Genomic DNA, 20605 nt, shown 5'->3' with positions numbered 1-20605 from the left:
GCTCGGCGCCGGCGCCCGGGTCCTGTGGCGCGGCACGGCGTGGCACCGCGGCGGTAGGTAAGGCAGGGGGGCGGCTATCCGCTGTCGGTATGGCTCGGTTCCCGCCCCGCGGGGCAGGCACCGCTCAGCGCCGGGAGGTGTCGGAGCCTGGCGTGGCGCCGCGGGGTCGCCGCTGCAGCCCCGCGGTGAGCGCCCACCCGCCCGCAGCCGCGGGCTCGCCCGCTTGCCAGGACGGGTCGCCTTGGTTTTCTGTTCCGCTTCGGGTCACCTTCCCCGCGGACGCGGGCAGGCGCCCCGAGGAGCAGCGGGAGCCGAGCCGCACCGGGAGCAGCCGGCGGCTGCCGCGGACAGAAGAAGGTGCTGGCGTGCTCCTGCCGCGGACAGTCCTCTCTCCGGGCTTGGACTTTGTAGGGAAGAGGCCGTGAAGACAGGTGACAGCGTGTACCATATCCCCAGTAGAGTCGTTTTGGGCTCAAATGCCTTTGTGGTCGTGATGTCCGTCCCCCCTCTCCCGGCCCCCTTAAAATGGCCCTAACTAAGCTGAGTATTAAGTGCTCTGCTGATTCAGAGGACAGGCAGCATGATTTTCTTTTCTATCCCACAGCGAAGTGACAGAGCATCCTTGTCCGTTGCAGGTGATTTTAACCGGCGCCGATGTGCCCAGCAGCATGTGTGTGCATGTTCAGTGTCTTTCCAGGCATCTCCTCTGTCCTCTGCAATAGAAGAGATGTTTGAAAGTATGTCTCAATTTTGTCGTGTTATTTTTGCCTTTGGAGAGTTGGCTAATGTGAGAAAAGAGTGAAGTTTGGGGGTTTTTTTAAAGACACGTAAGTAAAGTGGGAGAATCATTGAGTCTCTTTTGGGATTCTCATTTGTGAAACAAATTTATTTACTTTTCCAAAAGCACATTTTAAGGTTTAATACTTTAAATCAGGGACAATTTTAGTATAATGTGTATATCCTGTAGTTCAGTGTGTTTCGACGGAAGCTGCATACCCTCCTTTTAAGAGTGTGGGAGGGGGGGCATGGAGGAGTTAACTGGGTATCCAGATTCATTCACCTGAAATGAAAGGTTGACAAGACAGGGGTGCATTTCTGCATGGTGGCTTAGGGCAATAAGGAACTGTTAGACAAAAATGCCATTTTCAGGTGGGTCAGTGTTTGCAGAACCCATCAGTGTTGAAAGCATTCCACTTTATGGGAGCAAAACGTGAAGCACTGTGAGTGACACTGCAAAATTTTTTTCCCCCTCCTTTTAATTATCTTTCACAATCTGAGACTTCACAGATTCCCATTAACTGTCTCTGGCTGCCCTACATATCTTAGGCAGGCCGTATCAGAGCAATCATTAATTAATCCCAGGGAGAAGCACTCATCTGTGCTAGTGAATTAGATCTTCATATTCCAGCCTGCCTGCCATCCCAACTGAGCTGCATGGCTTCAAGGAAAATCCAGTGGGCCTTTCTGCTCATGTGACCTCCCTGACTTTAGTGTTCTTCCTAGAGAGCACTATCAAAGAATTTTTCTTCCCTATCAGGATATATTGCTTGGTTCCTGCAATTTCCCAGGAGCCACGGAAATGCCATAAATATGGGGCTTATTACACATGAGTTGGGGTTCTGTGAGTGATGGGTGGGAGGAAAAAGGCATCAAGACTGGAGAGGAAGGAGGAGGGAAAAGGAGACATCCATTCCTTGGCATTCAGTGGAGGGTAGCCCCTTCTGGTACAAAATGTATTCACAAAAAATAGAGCTGGGATAACCAATGCTCACAGACATTTTCAGCAAAGCAGTGGCTTCTGTTCACTGTTGTGTGTGTTGCCTTTTGAGCCAAGGACTCAAACTGTACCTTTGTATGAATTTCTTTGACCCCAGTAGTTCAAATTCAAAATTATTTAATCTGAAAAGAAGAAAATCTTATTAACTAAAATAAATTTTAATCTTCTCATATGCTTGTACTTTTTAAATCACAAAGGAATGTTACTTTTCTTTTATTGAAAGTATTAAAATATGTCTGTCTGTCACTCCACACAGACAATGGTAAATTCAGTAAGCATAAGGCTTTTGCATATTGATGTTACTCTATAAACTTAATGTTAAGATTCTGAATTTTTATGTGTTAGAAAATAGTGTCTGATTAGACAGCTTTTTTTTTTTCAGTATATGTCAGCTTGAATTTGGAAGAAAATAAATCTTCATTTAAAGCTTTTGAGTCTTAATTTTTGTTTTCTGAAGTTAACCATCTGACTTTTTTTTGCCTTGGTATAACTATCACTTAAAACATCAACCATTCAAAAGTCAAAATGACAAAAAAAAGAATTCAGTATTTTTTTCCAGTTGTCAGCTCATTTGGAGTTGTAGGATTAGCATATGTCATTCTTGAACATCCTCTTTTTTATTTACATATTGAAGAGAAAAAACTAGATTTCCTGTTTTTTTAGATTTCCTAGCTCCCAGATTGTGTCTTGGCTTTGAATGAAGTAGTTCAATTTATTGAGATGAATAGGAAACTCTGCATTTTCAGAAAAGGCTGCTTTTGTCCAAAGCTGTGCTTTGCCAGCCTATGGCTCAGATTGCACCTGCCAGTCCAGTATGCTGCCATGCTTTAAAAATCCTGGCACTGATATGTACTGCCTTGAGAATTCGTTCTGGCATGCTGTCCTTCAGGGTGTCTGTGCCCTCCTATAGCTCAAAATCCGTGTTGGCATGAGGAAAGGTCTCAAGAGTAGTTAAGTACCAACCTGATGAGAGAGAAGAGGTGGCTCCAAACGGGAGGGAAACCTCTGTAGGATTCAAACCCTGTGAGAGGTATGCTTGGGGTCAGCAGTCTCACAAGGAGGTGAGGGCAGAGGAGATTTAATGAAAAGCACCTTAGTGCAAGAAATAAAATTTTAGGGTTAGAGACAGCTTTTCATAGAGGATTTCTGCTAGTTAGCCTTCAGAAAAATGCAGGGTTGCACTCCAGTAGCCTCTGCTTTCCCAGACCCCACTCTTATTGTTCCAGGCTCATATTTTTCTTCTCCTGGGACAGCAAAAACCACGCAAAGTGTAACAACAATAATTTCTTCTCTTCCATTACAAGAAATGCCTGGATTGAGCCACAAGCAAATGAAAGCTGGCATGAGTTGTGTCCTTACCTCTCTCTAGACCTTTCCAGGGGATTGTGCAATAGGCCTCTTTGGAAATCCCTGCTACTTTCTCCTCCTGTCTGTACATTCTCTCCTGAGGCTGCTTTTCCTTTCATCATCTCTCAACAGCAAGTGAGAGCCTTTCTGTTTTGTGGCTTCTGGTTTCCATATCAGAACAGCCTCCTGGTCAGGCCCAGCTGATGTTCAGGCTCTCTGGTCAATTCATCTTTTTAGGGACTTCCTCTCTGGAAAGGCACTTTACTCTCAGCTATGTCTTGGGGGATTTCAGTCTAATTAGAAGATAATCAGGATTTTACAATCTTTTATCATTATCCCTAGCAATTTCACTCCAGTGATTAAAAAAAAAAAAAAGGAAAAGAAAAAAAAGGAGATACCAAGACAGACATCCCACTCAAAGCAGAGTTTGCAGTGGTGCAAGATATAGAATATCAGCATCAAACAGTTGAAACAGGTTCATAGGAAGATTTTCTAAACAATTACATACCCTGCTAATACCATACTAATGATACTGAAGCATTCACTTGTTTGCAATTCAAAGTGCTACATTTTTAATATCCTGGCATCACAGGTCTCTATCTGCACTTGTATCCAATCACAACTCCCCTGAGCCAAGTAATTCCTGCTGCTGGAGATACTGTCTAAATATCCTAGATTGTGTTTATTGTGCAATGCATTAAACAGTCCTGAATCACTCCCAAGGGAATATTCTAGTTCACTCTGTGTAGTTGTGCTTTCCAGCAACTCCTGGGCTGCAGCCAGGTGTTACTCAGAGAAAGCTCTGATTTGAAGCCCCCAAATATCTTACCTAAAGAAGAACCACAGGATGTGTGTAGCTTGTCGTTGGTATTTTCAGATAATGCTTTCCAGACTGGATTTAGAATTGACTGTATTTTCCATTAGGCTGTATGGTTGCAACTGCTTCCTCTCTAATTGCAGGTATTTCAATGTGTGGTTTCTCCTCATTTTGTCAGAGAAAAGCGCTGACTGGGGTGCTTGATCTTGCCAGCACAGAGCAGGGCAGGAAAGGGGACTGAGACTGAGATGATCAGGGATCTTCTGAGTAGGAAGGAAGGAAAAAAAGCCTGAGGTGTTAACCAGGGTCCCTGCTTCTAGTTATTGTAAAGGTCAGAAGAGTCCAGCATGCATTGAAACCTTCTCTTGAGAGCACTGTGTGATGGAGGACTTGGAGCCCTTCACTGGCATCCCCTGCAGTCAGGTCTGTAGCAGAAGTCCTGTGTTAGCACAGGTGCTTCACCACTGGTGTTTCATGGCTTTGGAGCCACTCCCAGTGATTCTTACTTCCGTGTGTGTGTGTATGTGCTGTGTAGGTGTTTTCTCTGCACTCTGGTTTGTGTATGCAGCAACAGTTCCTAGAGCATCTTCCAAACCCACTGAAGGACAAGTTGGGTCTTATACCAATAAAAATAGATGCTACACTTGATCCCAGCCTAAAGGCACTGCTGTGGAGGCAGGGTGTTTGACTAAAGTTGGTGGGATTGACTTTGTTCAGATATTCCTGTGGTACAGTGTAATCCAGCAGTGACCTTGGCACATGGGGTAGGGATTGCAATGAGCACCTTCTCCTTCAAGATGCAGGATGGCTTGTTTTGGCAAATCCAGAAGTGAGGGGTAGAGCAGAACAACAGAAAGCATGCCTCTACAGTTGAAATTTCTTACAAAATTTAGAGACTTGGGTTGACTTTATTCAAGACTCATATCTAAATGCTTGGTTTGCTTTGAAGATTTCAAACCTTCTATTTCCAAATCAGGCTCCTTTTAAAACCTTGGTTCTCTTTAAAGTCTAATGTGCTCATGCCATTCCTTGACATTTTTAACATAGTATAATAAACATAAAGAAACAGTTATCATCCATGTGGAGGCAGTGGGCAGCTTTGTGTCTTTTATCTAAATTTTTCTTTCTTCTAGCAGTCTGTTCAAATAAGTGGGAAGACGAGGGCAAGACAGCATTTCAGGTTTTTGCTCCAAAAAAGGTAAACTAGTATAGTTGGGGGATTTTTTAAAAGTTGGTATGCAAGAAAATTGATTAGGCATTTTATTTAATATAAAATAAAACTGCTTAGCTATTTTGTATGCTGTCTTCCAGCCTTCAGTAATAAGTGATCTGCACAGCAGTTACTGTTCTGTGACATTTGGAAAAGTTATGGAACAGCAAAGGAAAATAAAAAGAACTGATTCATAAAACAGATACTCTGCAAAATGTCCTTGACTTTTAAAAAAATCCTTGGAAAATGTCATTCAGAAACAATAGTGATACTATGGAATGTATTTTTCCACTACTTTTTTTGGGGTGTTTTGTCTGTATCTGTAGAATGCTGTCACTGAGTGTTTGGTGTATTGTGGAAGAATGGAAGGGAGAGCAAAAGTCCTGAGGGACCCAGCATGGCCCTGGGAGCCAGGAAGCCCTTAATCCCCACCCAAGCAAGTCCAGTCTTGCTGCAGCTCCAGTGATAGTCAGCAGCTGAGCTGGCCACAGCAGGTTTGGCTCGCGGTGTGGTGCAGGGCTGGCCCTAATGGCACCTGCCAACAGGCAAGAGCTGTGTGCCTGTGATAAACTGGAGGGACTGGGCAAACTTGGGTCTCTCAGTGCTTGCCCACAGAAATCATGTTGCTTGCCCACACCTCCCTTTGCTTTTAGCTTCAGTTTTCAGCACGCTCTGCTCCTGAGGGGAAAGCATGGAGCACGGGGGTCCACTAGCAAACACCTGTAAATTTTTGGTGACTTGGGTCATCTTACTGTGTTATCCCTTCTGCTCAGGTTCTCAGTGCTGTCCTCTGCTTGTGGCAGTCCAGCTTAAAGTCTGCTCCTGCTTGGAAGCATCCCAGAGCATGGTCATTTTACTTGTTTCTCTTGGAAGCCTGTGGATTAAGCAGGGAGGGAAAGAGGGTGTGAACATTGAAATTTGGTGTTTGCTTTCTTTTATCATGCTGGGGTGGCAGAGGTAGATGTTTTCCTTTGTGTTTCTTGCTGTTGTTATACAGACACTTAATGCAGTCTGAAATCAGCCACTGCCAGGAGGGGAAGTTTTTCCCTCCTTCCTTAGACATTCCTTCCTGTAGAAGAAGCTGCTTGGTGAAGAATCTGTATGGCTAAAAATAACATTTTATTCTTTTCAGTGAGATAAATCCCCCTGTCAAGCTCACCACAAGCTGCACAGACCTGGTACTGATAGGGAGGAGCTGTTCTTGCCTCAGTGTCTGATATGTCATTCATCACAGCCTTGAGTATTTGCTAGTTTCAGTTGTGCAATGTAGTTTGATCTATTTCACCATGAAATAAAGAGGAAACAGACATTCTCTGTTTTAGCAGGTGAGGATGCATATGTGAAAGATAATGTGGAGTCATTTAGGTATTTAAAACAGATCCAAAGCTGTGGAGAGAGCCCTACCATTTGGCCCTTTTCCTACATCATGAGTGAATTAGATTTGCTTTCTTATATATGTCTTGTCACATGTTTTTCTAGGTCCTGGGGGCTGCACGTTCTGCATTAGACAAATGCATTTCATCGTAACACAATTGGTTGATGGCAGACAGATCTGTCCTGAGCAGCTGGATGCATCTAATACCACCTATTTTTCATGTGTACAGTTTGCCCCTGCAATTATAGCAGATAACACCTTTAAAAATACTAGGGATTGGAAAAGATCCTTTGGGTAACATGCATGCTCAAAACCACACACATGCACGTGCACAAAATCAGAGGCAGGGGTTGAGTGGAGATGGGATGGGGGATGCAGAGGTTATGGAATAAAAGCAGCAAGCAAAGGAAGATCTGTGGCTGGGAAGCTTTCTCAAGGTGTGTCTCTGGAGTACATTTCCCTTCATCTCTTCCCCATCCTGCATAAATCACAGTGCTTCTAAAGCACAGGTTGTTTTTTTGTTTCTGCAGACAACTCCTGCATGATGTGAGTGAAGACGCCGTGCCAGTTCTTCTTATGTGTTGTACATTTTATGTGACTATAAAAATAAAAATTTATGCTCCTTGCTGCTTACCGTCTACATTTTTTCCTCTCATGTCTACTCTGAGCAGTCATAAAAAGGTTACTTGTGCTGTAGCTGGGATTTAAGATCAAGGATTTTATTAGCTTGCAGGAAGGCTCTTCCTCCCCATCTGCATTCAAACCAGATAATTTCTCTTCTGTTAGCAGCAGGATCAAACCCTGAAAACCAATGGAAGAAGCTTCCTTTGACCTAAATGGTGCAAGGCCAAGCTTTTAGGCTCCTGTTTTGTGTGTCAAAGACTATTACTGTCACAGGAAACATAAGCAGCCGTAGCTTTCCTGCATAGTAACAGAAGACTGTGCTTCTAAAAATTACTCTACAAAGTGTTTTTAGAGAGCAGCCTCCCCAGGGTTCTCCATCTGTTTTCATATGGAGATTAATAACAAATTGTTTGGCTAATAAACGGCTCCTTGCTATCTCTGAAATATGACCATTTCTTTTCCTTCCTTCCCATGGACAGTTATTAGATTCCTGTCTGCCCCTGTGCACCCACGCTGGGCCATCACTAGTATGGGATACACAGCAACTGTTAATGTTTCAGCTCCATAGCAAGGCTTTTAAAGGGTGAAGGTTTTGGTGTGTGGCTGAAGAAACTGGTGCTGTGGACAGCTGTGTAGTGCTGAGGGCCAGCCTTATTCTTAGAAGTGGTAAAGAAAAGGAAGAGAGGAAAATGAAGCTCTTTGTACACTACTGTGATTCTGCAAGAGCCCATTTCTTGTTTGCAGCTACAGAGAAAATATTTCCAGGAAAAATGGGACTGAGGTTTGAACCTGCTTAACTCAGCAGCACTCCTGTGGGATGTAGGGCTGATGGTGGTATTTTGAAGTGCTGTTCAGAAGTTCTGGACCAGCTGGCAGGGGATATTCTAGCTGCTTCAGTGGAAAACCAATGAGAGAAAAAGAAACATGTACTGTGAGAACAGGCATAAGATCAGGAGGGTTCTTTGTGATCTTCAATCTGACTGCTCCTTAATGCAAACCAGAGGACTTTCTGTCTTCTTTCTGTCTTCAAGGTGACCAAAAATTCTGCCAAGACAGCCAGTCCAGATTTGGAAGTTTCCCATGACAGTTTATCACCCAGTGATATACCAAGGGACACCTACCCACTTTGTTAAAACACCTACCTAACATCTGCCCTGTATTTACATCTTTCAGCTTTTTATCATCTTTCAGCTTTTTATCTTGCTGCATCCTCCTCTGCTGGGTCATAAGGATCTCCTACATGCTTTTGGTTTTGAGGTAGACAGACTGACATCAGATTTTACCTTCTTGTGCCTTAAACAGAATAATCTGGGCTCCTTCACTTCCTTTTCCCAAGGGCTTTGCCTCAGCCACAGCAACGCTGCTTCTTAGGGGCTTGTCCCCCATTGCCCATTCCCTCTCCTTTTATCAGCAGGAGGAGAAATTGAGCTGCCACTCTCAGATTCCCTGCTGTGGAGGTGTTTCTAGTCCTGCTGGTAACTCACAGAGGCGGTGGCTGCTGTAGTGGGCTGGGAACGTCAGACATAGCAAAATAACTGGGGGATCATGGGCATCTTCTGGTCATTAATCAGTGCTCTGCCTGCGTGATGAGCACAAGAACAGAGCACAGATTGCCAGTGCCTGTCTATGAGAGATTCAGAAAGGATGTCACCTTGCTCCCTTCACAGACAAGGCAGACATAGTCCTTTGGGCTTTGGCATCACACTGAGAGCTGACATTAGCTTATCATCCACTGTGAGTTTAAGCAAGGCCACAGCTGGATCAACTTTAAGAAAAAAAAGTGCCCAACTACAAATATTTGCCTGTAGATTTGTGTTACTTTTAAATGTTACTTGTAAGTCATCCCCTTCTCAAGTCAGTAGGGACTGAACATGGAACTACAGCCAGGAACTTTGGGAATCTAATCAACTTCTGTGTCTGCAGACTTTTAGTAGATTATTCCAAAAGTGATGTTTTTGGTTTCTGTTTCCAGGCCTGTTTTCCTCACTTTTGGAAGCAGAATCTCACTGTTGTCTCATTAGGCTCAATCAGGTAATTTCAAAGTCTTATAAATGCAAAACATGAAGTTTTACAGCTGATTTTCAGAGAAAACTGTTAGAGTCTATTGTACTTCCTGAATTAATTTACTACAAAGGGTGAGTTTATTCCATTGCATAAATTAATACCATTTACCCCTAAAGGCATTAAAACAAAAAGAAAAAAAAAACCCCAACAAACGAAAGCTTACACGAATTTCTGTCTTCCAGCGTATCTGTTAATTTAGACATATATATATTATGGCAGGTGTGATGGCAATCTAAACAGATTCTTTCCAGCCATGCTTCAGAACTAAAAATATTGTCTGCCCAGTAATTTAGAAGTAGCCTGGCTTCTGCAGTATACTGAATCTTGAGGGGTTTTTAAGTCCATTTTATGTGTCTTCTGATCACCAGGGAAGATTTATTTTCTCTAATGCATAAAAAAATCTGAATTGTTGAATTCTTTTAATCTCCATAGAGCCAAATGGGCAGAATCTTAGGTGTTAAAGTGCTGCAATTAGAAGTTTTGTGTGGGTGTGGTGTGTTTAAGTGTGAGTGTACCAGACATAAATAGTTGATCTAAAGTTCTGCACAAAATTTCAAAACAGACCAGCAAAATCTTAGATCTGTGGGAAGACCAGGACCATACTGCCAAATTTAAAAATGTTTAACTTTTTTCTGTCATCCATTCAAGTTAAACAATTTCCCCAGCATTATGTAGGCTATAAACTATGATACTTGTGTTTCTTAGTTTCCTGTTAAAGGAAAGACTCAGTTACTAGGTAGAAGCTTAATTATTGGTCAGTTGCATTCTTTTAAATATAATGTTCATGTAAATGTTCAACAGAGCTCTTCAGGGTTGTTAAAATGCTATTCATTGTATTCAGATTTGTACCTAAATGCTTCATGAATACTTGGCACAGTCAGTTTCCTTAAATGTTATGAAATCTGAGAACCATTAATCCTTTTTCCATATTCATGGAGCAGGATTTTTCTGCCTCGATGCATGTTTAATTATGTGGTTTTTACTTAGGCAGCCTTCTCATAGATGACAGTTTCACTTGATATCGCTGTTAACTTTGCTTGAATGAGGAGCAAAAATTTATTTTTGCTAAAAAGATTTGTGAACACTTGTGTTGTGTTCTCTGTGCAATCAGAAGAACTTGCTGTGGTTCCCAATTCCCTCTCCAGCAGAGTCTTCTTAAAAATAATTTTGCTTTAAATCCACTGTATATTCTGTGTTTTCAAAGTATGGCAACACTACATATTGCTAAATTGTTAAAGTTTGAAACAGCACTCATTTTGACATAATTTGATTAATTTTTGTAATATCCTTGCAGAGGGGAGTAAATCATTAGAAGCTCAAAATGAGAAAGGCTGGCACCAATATAGCTGTTGTAATGCTGGACAAGCACAGTGTTCCTGTTGCAGTTGCTTCTAGGCCAGTCCCTTAAATTGGTCAACTTCTTTTTCATCTATGGTTTCAATTCTTTATTCTGATGCATTGGGCCAAAACTATTGTTTTCTGTTTGTTTCCAGCATTACAGAGGAATGTTAAATTCATCCAGTTAGCTGGCTGTTTAACCCCTTCTTATAAATTTTAATACTCTTTCCAGTAGTTTTGGTTTGTTATAGTGAAAACTGGACCCTAAGAATCAAGATAGATTAGATACCACAAAATATGTAGCCATGTAAGAGAACTGATCTTCAGGACAGTAATAGAGATCTTCAGATGACATTTAAACCAGTTGGAAGTAAATGTTTTGAGGAAAATTCTGCCAATTTTTTCTGCTTGGTAAGACAAAGACACATTTTCAGCTTTCTCTCTCGTTTTAGGCTGAGAATGGAGTGCATAGTTTGGATACCAGCAGTGGGACGTCTTACCAGAACAAAGCATCCATGGGACCATTGTTAATCAATGACTTCTAAGTGCAGGATCGGTGCAGTTGGATTGGAAACAGGTGCTACAAGATGCCAGGTGAGGTGACTGAGAGCAGCAGCGGGATGGAGGAGACTGTGCAAAAAGACAGCAAGTCTGGAGGCCAGAGCCCTCGCTGTGGCACAATGAGAAGGGCTGTGGCAACCACTGTCACCTTTGATGGGGAAGCCACTATGGACCGCAGGAAAAAGAAGAAGAAAGAGTCCAGGCCTGAGTCAATAATAGTGTATCGGTCTGAGAATGACAATAAGGTGGAAGAAGAACAGGCGGATGAAGAAGGAGGGGAGAAGAGCTCTGAGGAAGGCTCCAAGTTCCTGGGTCAGTCTGTGACAGATGGTATGTAGTCCTGAGAATACTCACTTCACATAAGCTTTTTTGATGCCATAATTCTCTAAGGTCAAATGGAAGTGACTGTGGGAGCAACCCTCTCCAAGACTGCAGGCAAGGAGAGCTTGAGTTCATACATGAAAATGCTCTGAAACAGAAAGCATTTCAGGCTGATTTGGAATGTCACCTGCAGTTCTTTGCAAAGTTTGGGTTTTGCTACAGTTTCAGTTTTAAGTGTATGTGCTGGTTGGGGTTGATGTGCTGCTTGCAGTGCTATGCATGCATTAAGCCAATGATGTCATTCTAAGCCATGATGAAGCCACTGTCCATGCCTGAACAACTGCCTGTTAAGTGAAAGGATGGAAGCAGATGGAGTTAGTGGCTCCACCTTTGGTAGGGAATTTAACTCATTATCTAGGATTTGCTGTTGCCTTCTGTTTGCATGCACTTAGCACGGCTTCCTCTTGAAGGGTGATTATTTGGCAAGGTCATCATGGGGCATCTTCAAGTCACTGCTATCTGTCCTGGGTACCCTTGCAGGGAAGAAGTGTGGAAGGGAGATCCTGTGGCTAAATACTCTTGTGAGTCAGCAGTGCAGGCTGAGAGGGGCTTAAATGTTCCTGGTCCACCATGTGCCCCCATGATCCCAGACCCTATCATTACTTGCCTGCTGCCTTCCTACTTTTGTGGAGCACTTCAAGCTGCTCAGCCACTTTTTAAGAGTTTCTGAAGACCTTCTTCCAAGCTAGTCAGAATTAAGACCAGGAGGAAATATACTGTAGCCCCAAAGAGGAGTTTATGGCCAGTGCCACTGCATGGCCCATCCTATGCCAATGTCACTTGAAAGCTAAAACAGTCCCTTTGTAACTTTAACACATATACCAGCGCTGTCCCGTTTGGTGCCTCTACTGATCTCTTAAAACGCCAATATAATTTTATGACAGTTTGTTAAGTTTTTCTAAACTTCAGAAATTAATTTGGATTGAGATACAATGCAAATGTAAAGTGAAATATTAGCTATTCACGTATAATTCCATGTGTGGATGTGCTCATTCCAAAACAAAAGTCTCAGTGATACTTAGCTAATCAATCCCAAGCGTCCATGCTGCTCAGCAATAAATCCATGAAGTAAACAGAAAATAGGCATACCATTTTCAACTGAGTTACTCTGTCTCATTCTCTCTCACTCTTCTATACTCTTGCAGCACTTTCCCTTCACCTATTGTCCCTAGTGGAGATACTGGAGTTTACTTCCTTGTGATTTCTATCATCTGGAATTCCTGTCTTTTTCCTCTTTAGCTCTTCTTCCATTTTCTTCTGTGGTAATTTTCTTCGTACTGCATTGCTTCTTGTTTTCCATCTTTTTAAATTTGATTTTACATGTAACTCCTTATGGACTACCTAATTGTCTTTGGGGTCTTTGAAGATTTACACAAAATACTTTGTACAGAAAATAAATCTGATATAGATGAGCTTATCTGTGTTGTAGGTGTCTGGAACATGCCTTTAGACAGCCGCTATGTCACCTTGACTGGAACAATCACCAGGGGAAAGAAGAAGGGTCAGATGGTGGACATCCACGTCACCCTAACGGATAAAGAACTGCAGGAACTGGCTAAGTCAAAGGAACCTCCTAAAGAAGATGTAGCTGACAAAAAGAAGAAATGTGATGTTGGGTTAGACAGAGGACCTCACATCGTCCTCTGGACCATCATCTGCCTCCCCATCATTTTTGTAGTGTCCTTCGTGGTTTCATTCTACTATGGAACCATTACATGGTACAACATCTTCTTGGTGTACAATGAAGAGAGGACCTTCTGGCACAAAATCACCTTTTGTCCCTTTTTGATTATCTCCTACCCAATTATAATTATGGTTGTTTCTTTCTCCCTAGGCCTGTATTCAGCTGTAGCCCAGGTAGCATGGTCTTTTGGGTACTGGTGGCACGCTGTCAGGGATATGGAGAAAGGATTCTGTGGCTGGCTCTGCAGCAAGCTGGGTTTGGAAGATTGTTCTCCATACAGCATTGTCGAGCTGCTTGATTCTGACAATATCTCAGGTAGTCTCTCTGGCAAGAGCTCTGCGCAGGGGGTTGAGACCTCAGCAGTCTGAGCCTTTGTCCTGGATGACTATTTTGGTCATACACCAGTGTTCTCACCTAGAAAATAACACGCTGATTCTTTTTAAAAATATACATATATATTTAAACACAAACTTAATGAATAAAATGTTGGGCTGAGAGTCCTCTTTAAATGTCACAGAATGCAAGAATGCTAGCTTCACATGCTCTGGGTGGGGAGGTGCATGGCTTTCCAAGGATTTGTCATGTGTTGTAGCTAATTACAGGTTCTGGGAATCATAAGGAAATCCAGGTCTGCAGGGCTCTGGCTGTTTGTGGAGTAGCAGAGACATATTATGAAAAGTCCACTTCTGTCAAGGTAGACTTTACTTTTCAGCAATAGGACATAGTAGTGACCTATGACACAGTGAAAAGAAGTCTCTGCTCAGGGGATGAACTTGAAGAGATAGGAACCCATTCAGAGGTGAAGACTAAATTGAAAAATGTATGATGTTCCTGCAATTTTCTTAGAAAGGATCCTTTCCCAGTCCTTCCAACAAGAGCAGCTAACTTAGGCAGGCTGACTGCTTAGACAGTGTCAGAGTCCACTGTCACAGACCACTGGAATAGTGGGAGAGGACACCATAGCTGCCAACAAAGGTGAGTGAGTTCTGCACTGACCTGAAACAGCCCCATTGCACAATGGAAGAGCAGGGCTTGCTTTGTAACGTGTGTAACCTGATGGGGCTGTCACCAAGAACCCTCAAGTGGCTGCAGGTGCTCAGATAGCTGCTTGGAACACATCTGCAGTGGATCTCTTGATATGTGCACCGATAGGGAGGAATGATCTACAGGAGTCATACACAGTGTGCAGTGCAAACAGCTGTATTATAGGGAGGAAACACCTGCTCTAAGAAGGTGCCTGCCCCTAAGGAGGGGCAATCCATTTACATCTCACTGCAATGCAGGTGTAGACTTGCAGCACCTGGATTTAGGGAGGTGGAGTGGAAGGCACTTGGGATGCAAAGGGCTCTGAAACAAGTTATTCTGGTTTTCAAGTTGCTCTTATGGAAGAGCTGTTGGACCTCCCGTTTCAGAATGGGGAGTCCAGAAGTTCATATCTGTGCCTGAGCTCTAGAAATCTGTTTCACCTTGCCCACCTTATCCCTCTTCCTATTTATTTCTATGGAAGAGCAATGGATCATACATTCTTCTCCCCTCATGTCTCATTTTCGTAATGGGTTTCCCTCCTTTTTGGATTTTTCATGGCATCACAGTGGGCTCCCTGACCAGGCTGAGGTGGCCACCATAGGCTGGAGAAATTTTAATTGTCTCTAAAAAATGACTAGCAGAAAATTTCTTTATTCTTGATCATCTGTTGGGGTTTTGGCCTAAGAAGGAGATGAACAAAATAAAAGAGAGGTATAGCAGATTCTAATGGGGACTGAGTAACACATCTGAAACATAGTTAATCTTCTCAGTGCTCCAGTTCAGCTGGTGCTGCTGGAAAGTCTGTGAGGCCCAAGCCAGAGGAGCCCACCATTTCCTTGTGTGTAGGTAGGTAAGTGTGGCGTGCAGTCTGTCAGCTGCACAGTCACTCCTGTCTCTGTAGTGTCTCACTTCCCCAGTCTCCCTGTCAGGGGGAACTGCTCTAGTTTTAGGATGGTAAAAAGAAGCATTCAGAAGCTGGATTTCACAGAAACTAATGCTTTGTGTTGCATTTTAAGGTTGAGCTCAAGACTACATTGACTGTCCTGGTTAGAGCATCTGGGAACTGGTGATGTATAAACAAGTCCATCTGATCCTCTAGTCCTGACACTGAGAAATAAGCAGTTCCTGCTGCATCCTTGACCCTAGGAGATCAAAGGAGCCTCTTAGCATTTGGTGAAGGCTCAACAGTAAATAATGCACAAGCCAAATATCAGCAGCATCTTGGCCCCAAACTTAACTGGGAAAGCAGTGGTGCTCCCTGGGCACAGGTAGAGCCAGGCTGTGTTTGTTGCTTCCTACTGTCATTTTTTACTGGTGAAGACTTTCAAAGCAATTACCAACTTCCAAAAAAAAAAAAAAAGTAGACCCCAATCTGTGAGACGTCAGGTGGTTTAGTGAGATTCAAAGAGGTCAAGCAGTGGAATGCCTTTCACAGGCCTGTTCCAATCAGGCAAGCTGATATGCCTCTGAATTAATGGAGATGCTGAGGATAAGCCATGCCAGTGCTGGCAATCTGTAGTAACCCAGTGCAGCCACTCTGCTTAATACTGCTCCACATGGAAACTGCAGGCTCCCACATGGCTGGAGGATGGGAATAAGTGATGCTTAACAAGCATTAAGGAAAAAGAAGGTCCAGTGGCAAGTGTTCTCACGCTTTGCCTAAAGGGACACTGCTGGCATGAAAGGGGTGGATTGTGTATCTTGGCCTCAACATGCAGCAGACAGGTTTGGGGAAAGGATGGCTGGCAAGTGTGCATTGCTGCAGAGGAGAAACCCAATTCAGCTGTCACTGCCAAACAGCAGCTGTTCAAGGCTAGACGAAAGGCTGGGGTCAGGAGCACAAAGAGCCTTCAGCTTACAGAGGGCTTGAATGATAAATACCAGCTCATTACAGAATACATCCATGTGAAATGTCTGCTGAGCTGCAGGATTTGCTTTCAGGATTGCTAACAGTCCTCTGGAGTGGAGACAAAACCAAATCTGTGCCTCTTACTGCTACATAGACACAAAGGAGCATCAGAGAAATCATAGTATCCTCCCTCTGCAGTGGCAGCTGTGCTTCTGGGTTTGGAGGTCACATTTTGGGGGATTTGCTGGGACAATCCATCATGTGTTTTCTACTTCTTTACACTTACCTAAGCTTTCATTGGCTCCTGCTAAATTCAAGGCATTCCGTCATTGATTTTGGTGGGGGCTATTTTAAGCTTGGGGTTAGTTCTGGTGCTTGGGGTTAGTTTTGGTGCTATTTGTAAAAGTTTAATTCAGACTTTTCTCTAAAAAACTGGATAGCTTTCTCTCTTGCCCACTATCCTCTGTAGTAGTTTGCCTGTTGCAAAATATATAATAATAAATTGTTGTAATAGCAAAAAGCACAAGTTTTTGTCTTGTTCTACCCTGCTTTCAGAAACAAGTAATTTCTGCTTATGTGCCACTCTCAGACTGCAGGGAATTCGTTTTTTCTGATTGTTGAGTGTGTTTCTGGCTGCTCTAGTCTGGATGTTTTTTAATTAAAGATACTGTTTGCTGATTGTTGTTTTCAATTGCATTCCCTTTTCCCATCCTTGCTGGCCTGGGTGGAGAATAAAGATGTATGTGGCTTTACAGGAGTGTTGCTCTCATGCTTCTGTTTTACTTTGTGTTAAAATCAGTGCTGTGGGATGGACACAGTCATTATATGCTGATAATTGATTAGAATTCCTTGTTTCTGAAGATCCGCTTTAAAGTGTGTCTGAAATGGGTTGAAGTTCTACCCCTTGTTCAACAATGCCTATCCAGAATTGTCATATGTCTCTGGGGCCTGGGCTCTTTATTTTTACTTCATAACTCACAAATTAAAACTTTTGATTTAATTTTACTCATTGGGTGTCTGTTTAGCTTTAGCCACAAGGATTTATAGTGGGGGACACACTTCCATACTAAAACAGGGAGTACTTTCAACTCTTCAGACATGGTTTGTGTGTCTGTGACTTGGAGCTGCTATTTACAGCTCTGCTCCAAAGATTTCTTACAACCCTGGGTACTTCAGGAATGACTGTGATAAGTCAAAGGAGAATCCACCAGTACAGTTCTTCAAGGTGTCTAAATATTAAATGACACCTTTGCATCTCTCCCACATGGTCTTATTACAGCCCTACCCTCCTGCTGGTGCAGGGAAAACACTTATTTAAAATCTTTCTTCTAAGAAGGAGAGATGGATATTCAGAGAACCCAAACAAAATTCCTAGCTGAGGGCTAGCACAGCTTCAGTAAAACAGCTCTTTGAGCCAAAAAGCTACTTGTGGGAAATTCCCTTAAACTGGAAGTGCAACAGCTGGAAATAGCAGGAAAGTGTTTTTGCTTTGATGCCTGCTGCAAACACAGCCAAGGGAACAGAATTCCTTATGTGGCAGATGTATGTTGGGGACTTCCCACCACTTCACCCCGTGAAGAACATAATGAAGGACACTCAGCTTCCTGTGAGATTGAGGTGGTGGGCCCAGAGAATTAACTCATTAGCCTTTGCAGTTCTCACTTCTGAGGTGCAAGGAAATGATTTTATAAGATAATGGTTATCAGTGAGAGACTCCTATTGAAGATCTTTGCATCAGGCAAAGCACACCTGTGTGACTGCACCATGCATCTCAGCAGGGAGAGGAGGTGCTAATTCTGCCTGCTGACTTACTCACCCCATTCAGTTTCTTTGAGCACTGAAACAATAATAGCATGAATGTGCTCTTATCCACAGTAAGTCCCTCAAATTAACCCTTCTAGTCCCTCCAGTGTGTGCTTTGAATCCTAAAACCAGGATCCTGCAAGTCCTTGCTGAGATTATCAGCAGAGGTTGCACAATGGATCCTCATAACCACCCCCCACAGGTACATTTTAGAAGCTGCAACCAGTAGCTAAGAAAAGCCACTCCAATGTGTTCTTGAAAATGCAATGACACTAGCATTACAGAGAGAAAATAAGGATGCACAGACCACAGCTCTGCACTGTGATGGACACAATTTGGCTCAACATTTATGCAATCCCTTTTTGTCCCAGGCAGTGAATTATCTATGGGATCAGTGCCCTCCCTGCTTCTTTCCAAGCATTTGGCAATGTGGAAGCAGTTGTATTAATGTGTTTCATCCCTAGACTAGTCCATGCACATTTATTCCCTGAATGGAAAAGGGAACTCAAAAGAAAAAAGAGAGGTTGAATCAAATTCAGAAGGGGCTAATCCACTTGAAAACACAACTTTTCAATTAATTTGGTGAATTAGAATAGACATTGTGTTTGCTTGTCTTAACTGCTAAAGCATGATTTCTCTTCCAACAGGCAGACACTTCATGATGAGGGAGGGCTTGTGGTTGTGTGTTAGGTCCAAGTAAATTACCAGGGGGTTCCAAAATCCCCAAAGCATCCTTCCACATAACAGGTGAAGTGTGATTGCATGCAAACAAGCAGTCCAGGGAAACGAGACTTGAGGGTCTGTCATGTATCCCCCCCTGGTCACCCAGTTCCATTAACTTCCAGTTCTCCTAATCTCATGTCATTACACGGTAGCTGAAGTCTGTCAGAATGCATTAAAATACAGAGAATGCCTGAGTCAGGCCAACAATGCATTTTTCCCTGTGTTAAAAAAATGCCCTTGCTTTTAGTGTGCTAAAACATAAAACCTTATTCCCAGAGTACAGCAGCTAAAATCCATTGTGGTTTGTATCCATTGAGATTAGATATGCCATGGATGAATTTGACCTGGAGTCCATTAAGATACAAATCTTAGATGTGATCTCCTTGTCTTAGGGTTCCTTTTCCCAGCCATTTCTTCCAGGTGCAAACACAAGATAAAAAAGGATAACTACTGATTTTGATAGTATGTTCTGCCTGCAAATAGGATAAACCCCCCACCTCTCAGGCAACATGTTCCCCAGGGCATGGTTTATTACAAGTTCCTCCAGCAGTAATGTATATTAAGACAAATATATTTGAAGGTGCCTTAGACTATCTTCATATATATGCCAAATTCTTTCTGCTCCTACAGTGATAAGGTAAGAGAATAAGAGAATCAATTATTTCTACTACAAAATACCAGCAAAATGGCTCATTAGGATATAACACAAATATAGCTTAATTTATTCTATCCTGATTATCTGAATAACCTGCAGTTGTGATCCGAACACCCTAAATATCATAAATAAACTGAAAGGCTTTTATAGTGTCAGTGCTGGGCATGAATCCAACAGCTCCTGGGGTAGTCAGCCTAAGGAGAGCATGTATTTTATTCAGTCTTTCTTTTTAAAATACATTCTTGTCCCGAAGTATGGAAGTGTCAGTTTCTAATGATGTACTTAAATGTATTTGTAGTGAGATGTCCTTATAATTAACAGGCAATTACTAGAATATCCTTCCATGATAATGGAGATTTTCCTTAACAATTTATCCATGGAAAAATGGCATGCAGAATTGATAAACACAAGCGATTTTAACCTCCATTAATTTATTCAAATGAGCTCCTCTGTGACCTAAGAAAGGGGCAGAAATAATTTGTAGTGTCTGCATGTAGTAAAGAAAAAAGTGAAATATTTAATGTAACGAGCAGTATCATCCCAAGGCACACATAGTGTCATTGCTAAATGGTGTCTCAGTTCTCCCTAAATATGTGTTGGTGGAGCTGCCTTCAGTGAGTCACAGTGATTACAGCACTGGCTTGTCTCTAATGCGATTAAACACCGCTGGAGCGATGGACTCCAATATCGAAACAGGCTCCAAGGCAAAAGTTTCATGGCATGGTGGTGACTTCAGCCAGCCCCATGATTACAGCAGGATTGCTCTGAGGCTCCAGTTCTACCCTAAAACCAAGTCTGTTTTGACGGCTAAATTTGCCATTTATTTCAATAGAAAGTTATAAAAAATTAAATGTCTGTCTTGAATGTGTAGTACAAAAAAACCTGCAGAAATCATTGTCATCTTGATGACTTCCTTCCAAGGAATTTCTGCCAAACAATAAAATAACTGACAGTGAAAACTTGAATTTATTCTTCCCCTGCCTCTACACTGTCACATATCTGCTAGTGTAATGGGTTAGCATCAATTTACACAAATAGAAGCCAAACCTAATCCCCTAATCCCTTTTTTCCTCTCAAATATAAGCTCCCTCCTTCACATTGCTGCTTCATCCCTCAAAGCTGTATGAACAGGAAACTCACAAGAATTAAAACATGACGTCCCCTCCTCAATGCTGCAATGTTCCATTTCGAAAGTGCAATTAAAGCAAATATTTTTCAAAAGATCTGAAATTTCATCCTTTCAGTCTGATTTAATCTGCTTCCAGGTGCAGGCAAACAGATAGAAATTTAAAATGGGATCGTCTCAGCTCAGAAAGAGCCTTATTTGGCAGCTGAAGACTCCTCATCCCTTCCCACAGTTGAATGGATAAG

The 20605-nt window shown here is 42.5% G+C and overlaps 1 protein-coding gene across 7 annotated transcripts; it reads left to right on the top strand.

The window, feature by feature from the left end:
* The first annotated feature begins 2 nt into the window (after positions 1-2).
* On the top strand, positions 3-16810 carry TMEM169 (transmembrane protein 169). Of its 7 annotated transcripts, none has more exons than XM_064434924.1 (5): positions 4-57; positions 636-737; positions 9123-9181; positions 11005-11443; positions 12924-16810. In XM_064434924.1, exons 4-5 carry the CDS (start codon positions 11140-11142, stop codon positions 13544-13546), a joined length of 927 nt encoding a protein of 308 aa, XP_064290994.1. In that variant the 5' UTR covers positions 4-57; positions 636-737; positions 9123-9181; positions 11005-11139; the 3' UTR covers positions 13547-16810. The 7 variants fall into 7 exon arrangements, with proteins under 7 accessions (XP_064290993.1, XP_064290994.1, XP_064290995.1 ...); XM_064434925.1 differs by lacking the exon at positions 9123-9181 and adding an exon at positions 4273-4364; XM_064434927.1 differs by lacking the exon at positions 636-737.
* Positions 16811-20605: the final 3795 nt, after the last annotated feature.

The sequence above is a fragment of the Passer domesticus genome, chromosome 10 (genome assembly GCF_036417665.1).
Source record: "Passer domesticus isolate bPasDom1 chromosome 10, bPasDom1.hap1, whole genome shotgun sequence".
Lineage (NCBI taxonomy): Eukaryota > Metazoa > Chordata > Aves > Passeriformes > Passeridae > Passer > Passer domesticus.
This window is presented reverse-complemented; position numbering and strand designations above follow the sequence as displayed.

Excerpts from the sequence above, each read along its gene's own strand:
- TMEM169 (XM_064434923.1), top strand. The coding sequence starts at position 11,140 with ATGCCAGGTGAGGTGACTGAGAGCAGCAGCGGGATGGAGGAGACTGTG. Across the intron at positions 11,444-12,923 it reads GGGTCAGTCTGTGACAGATG|GTGTCTGGAACATGCCTTTA; the intron begins GTATGTAGTCCT and ends TCTGTGTTGTAG.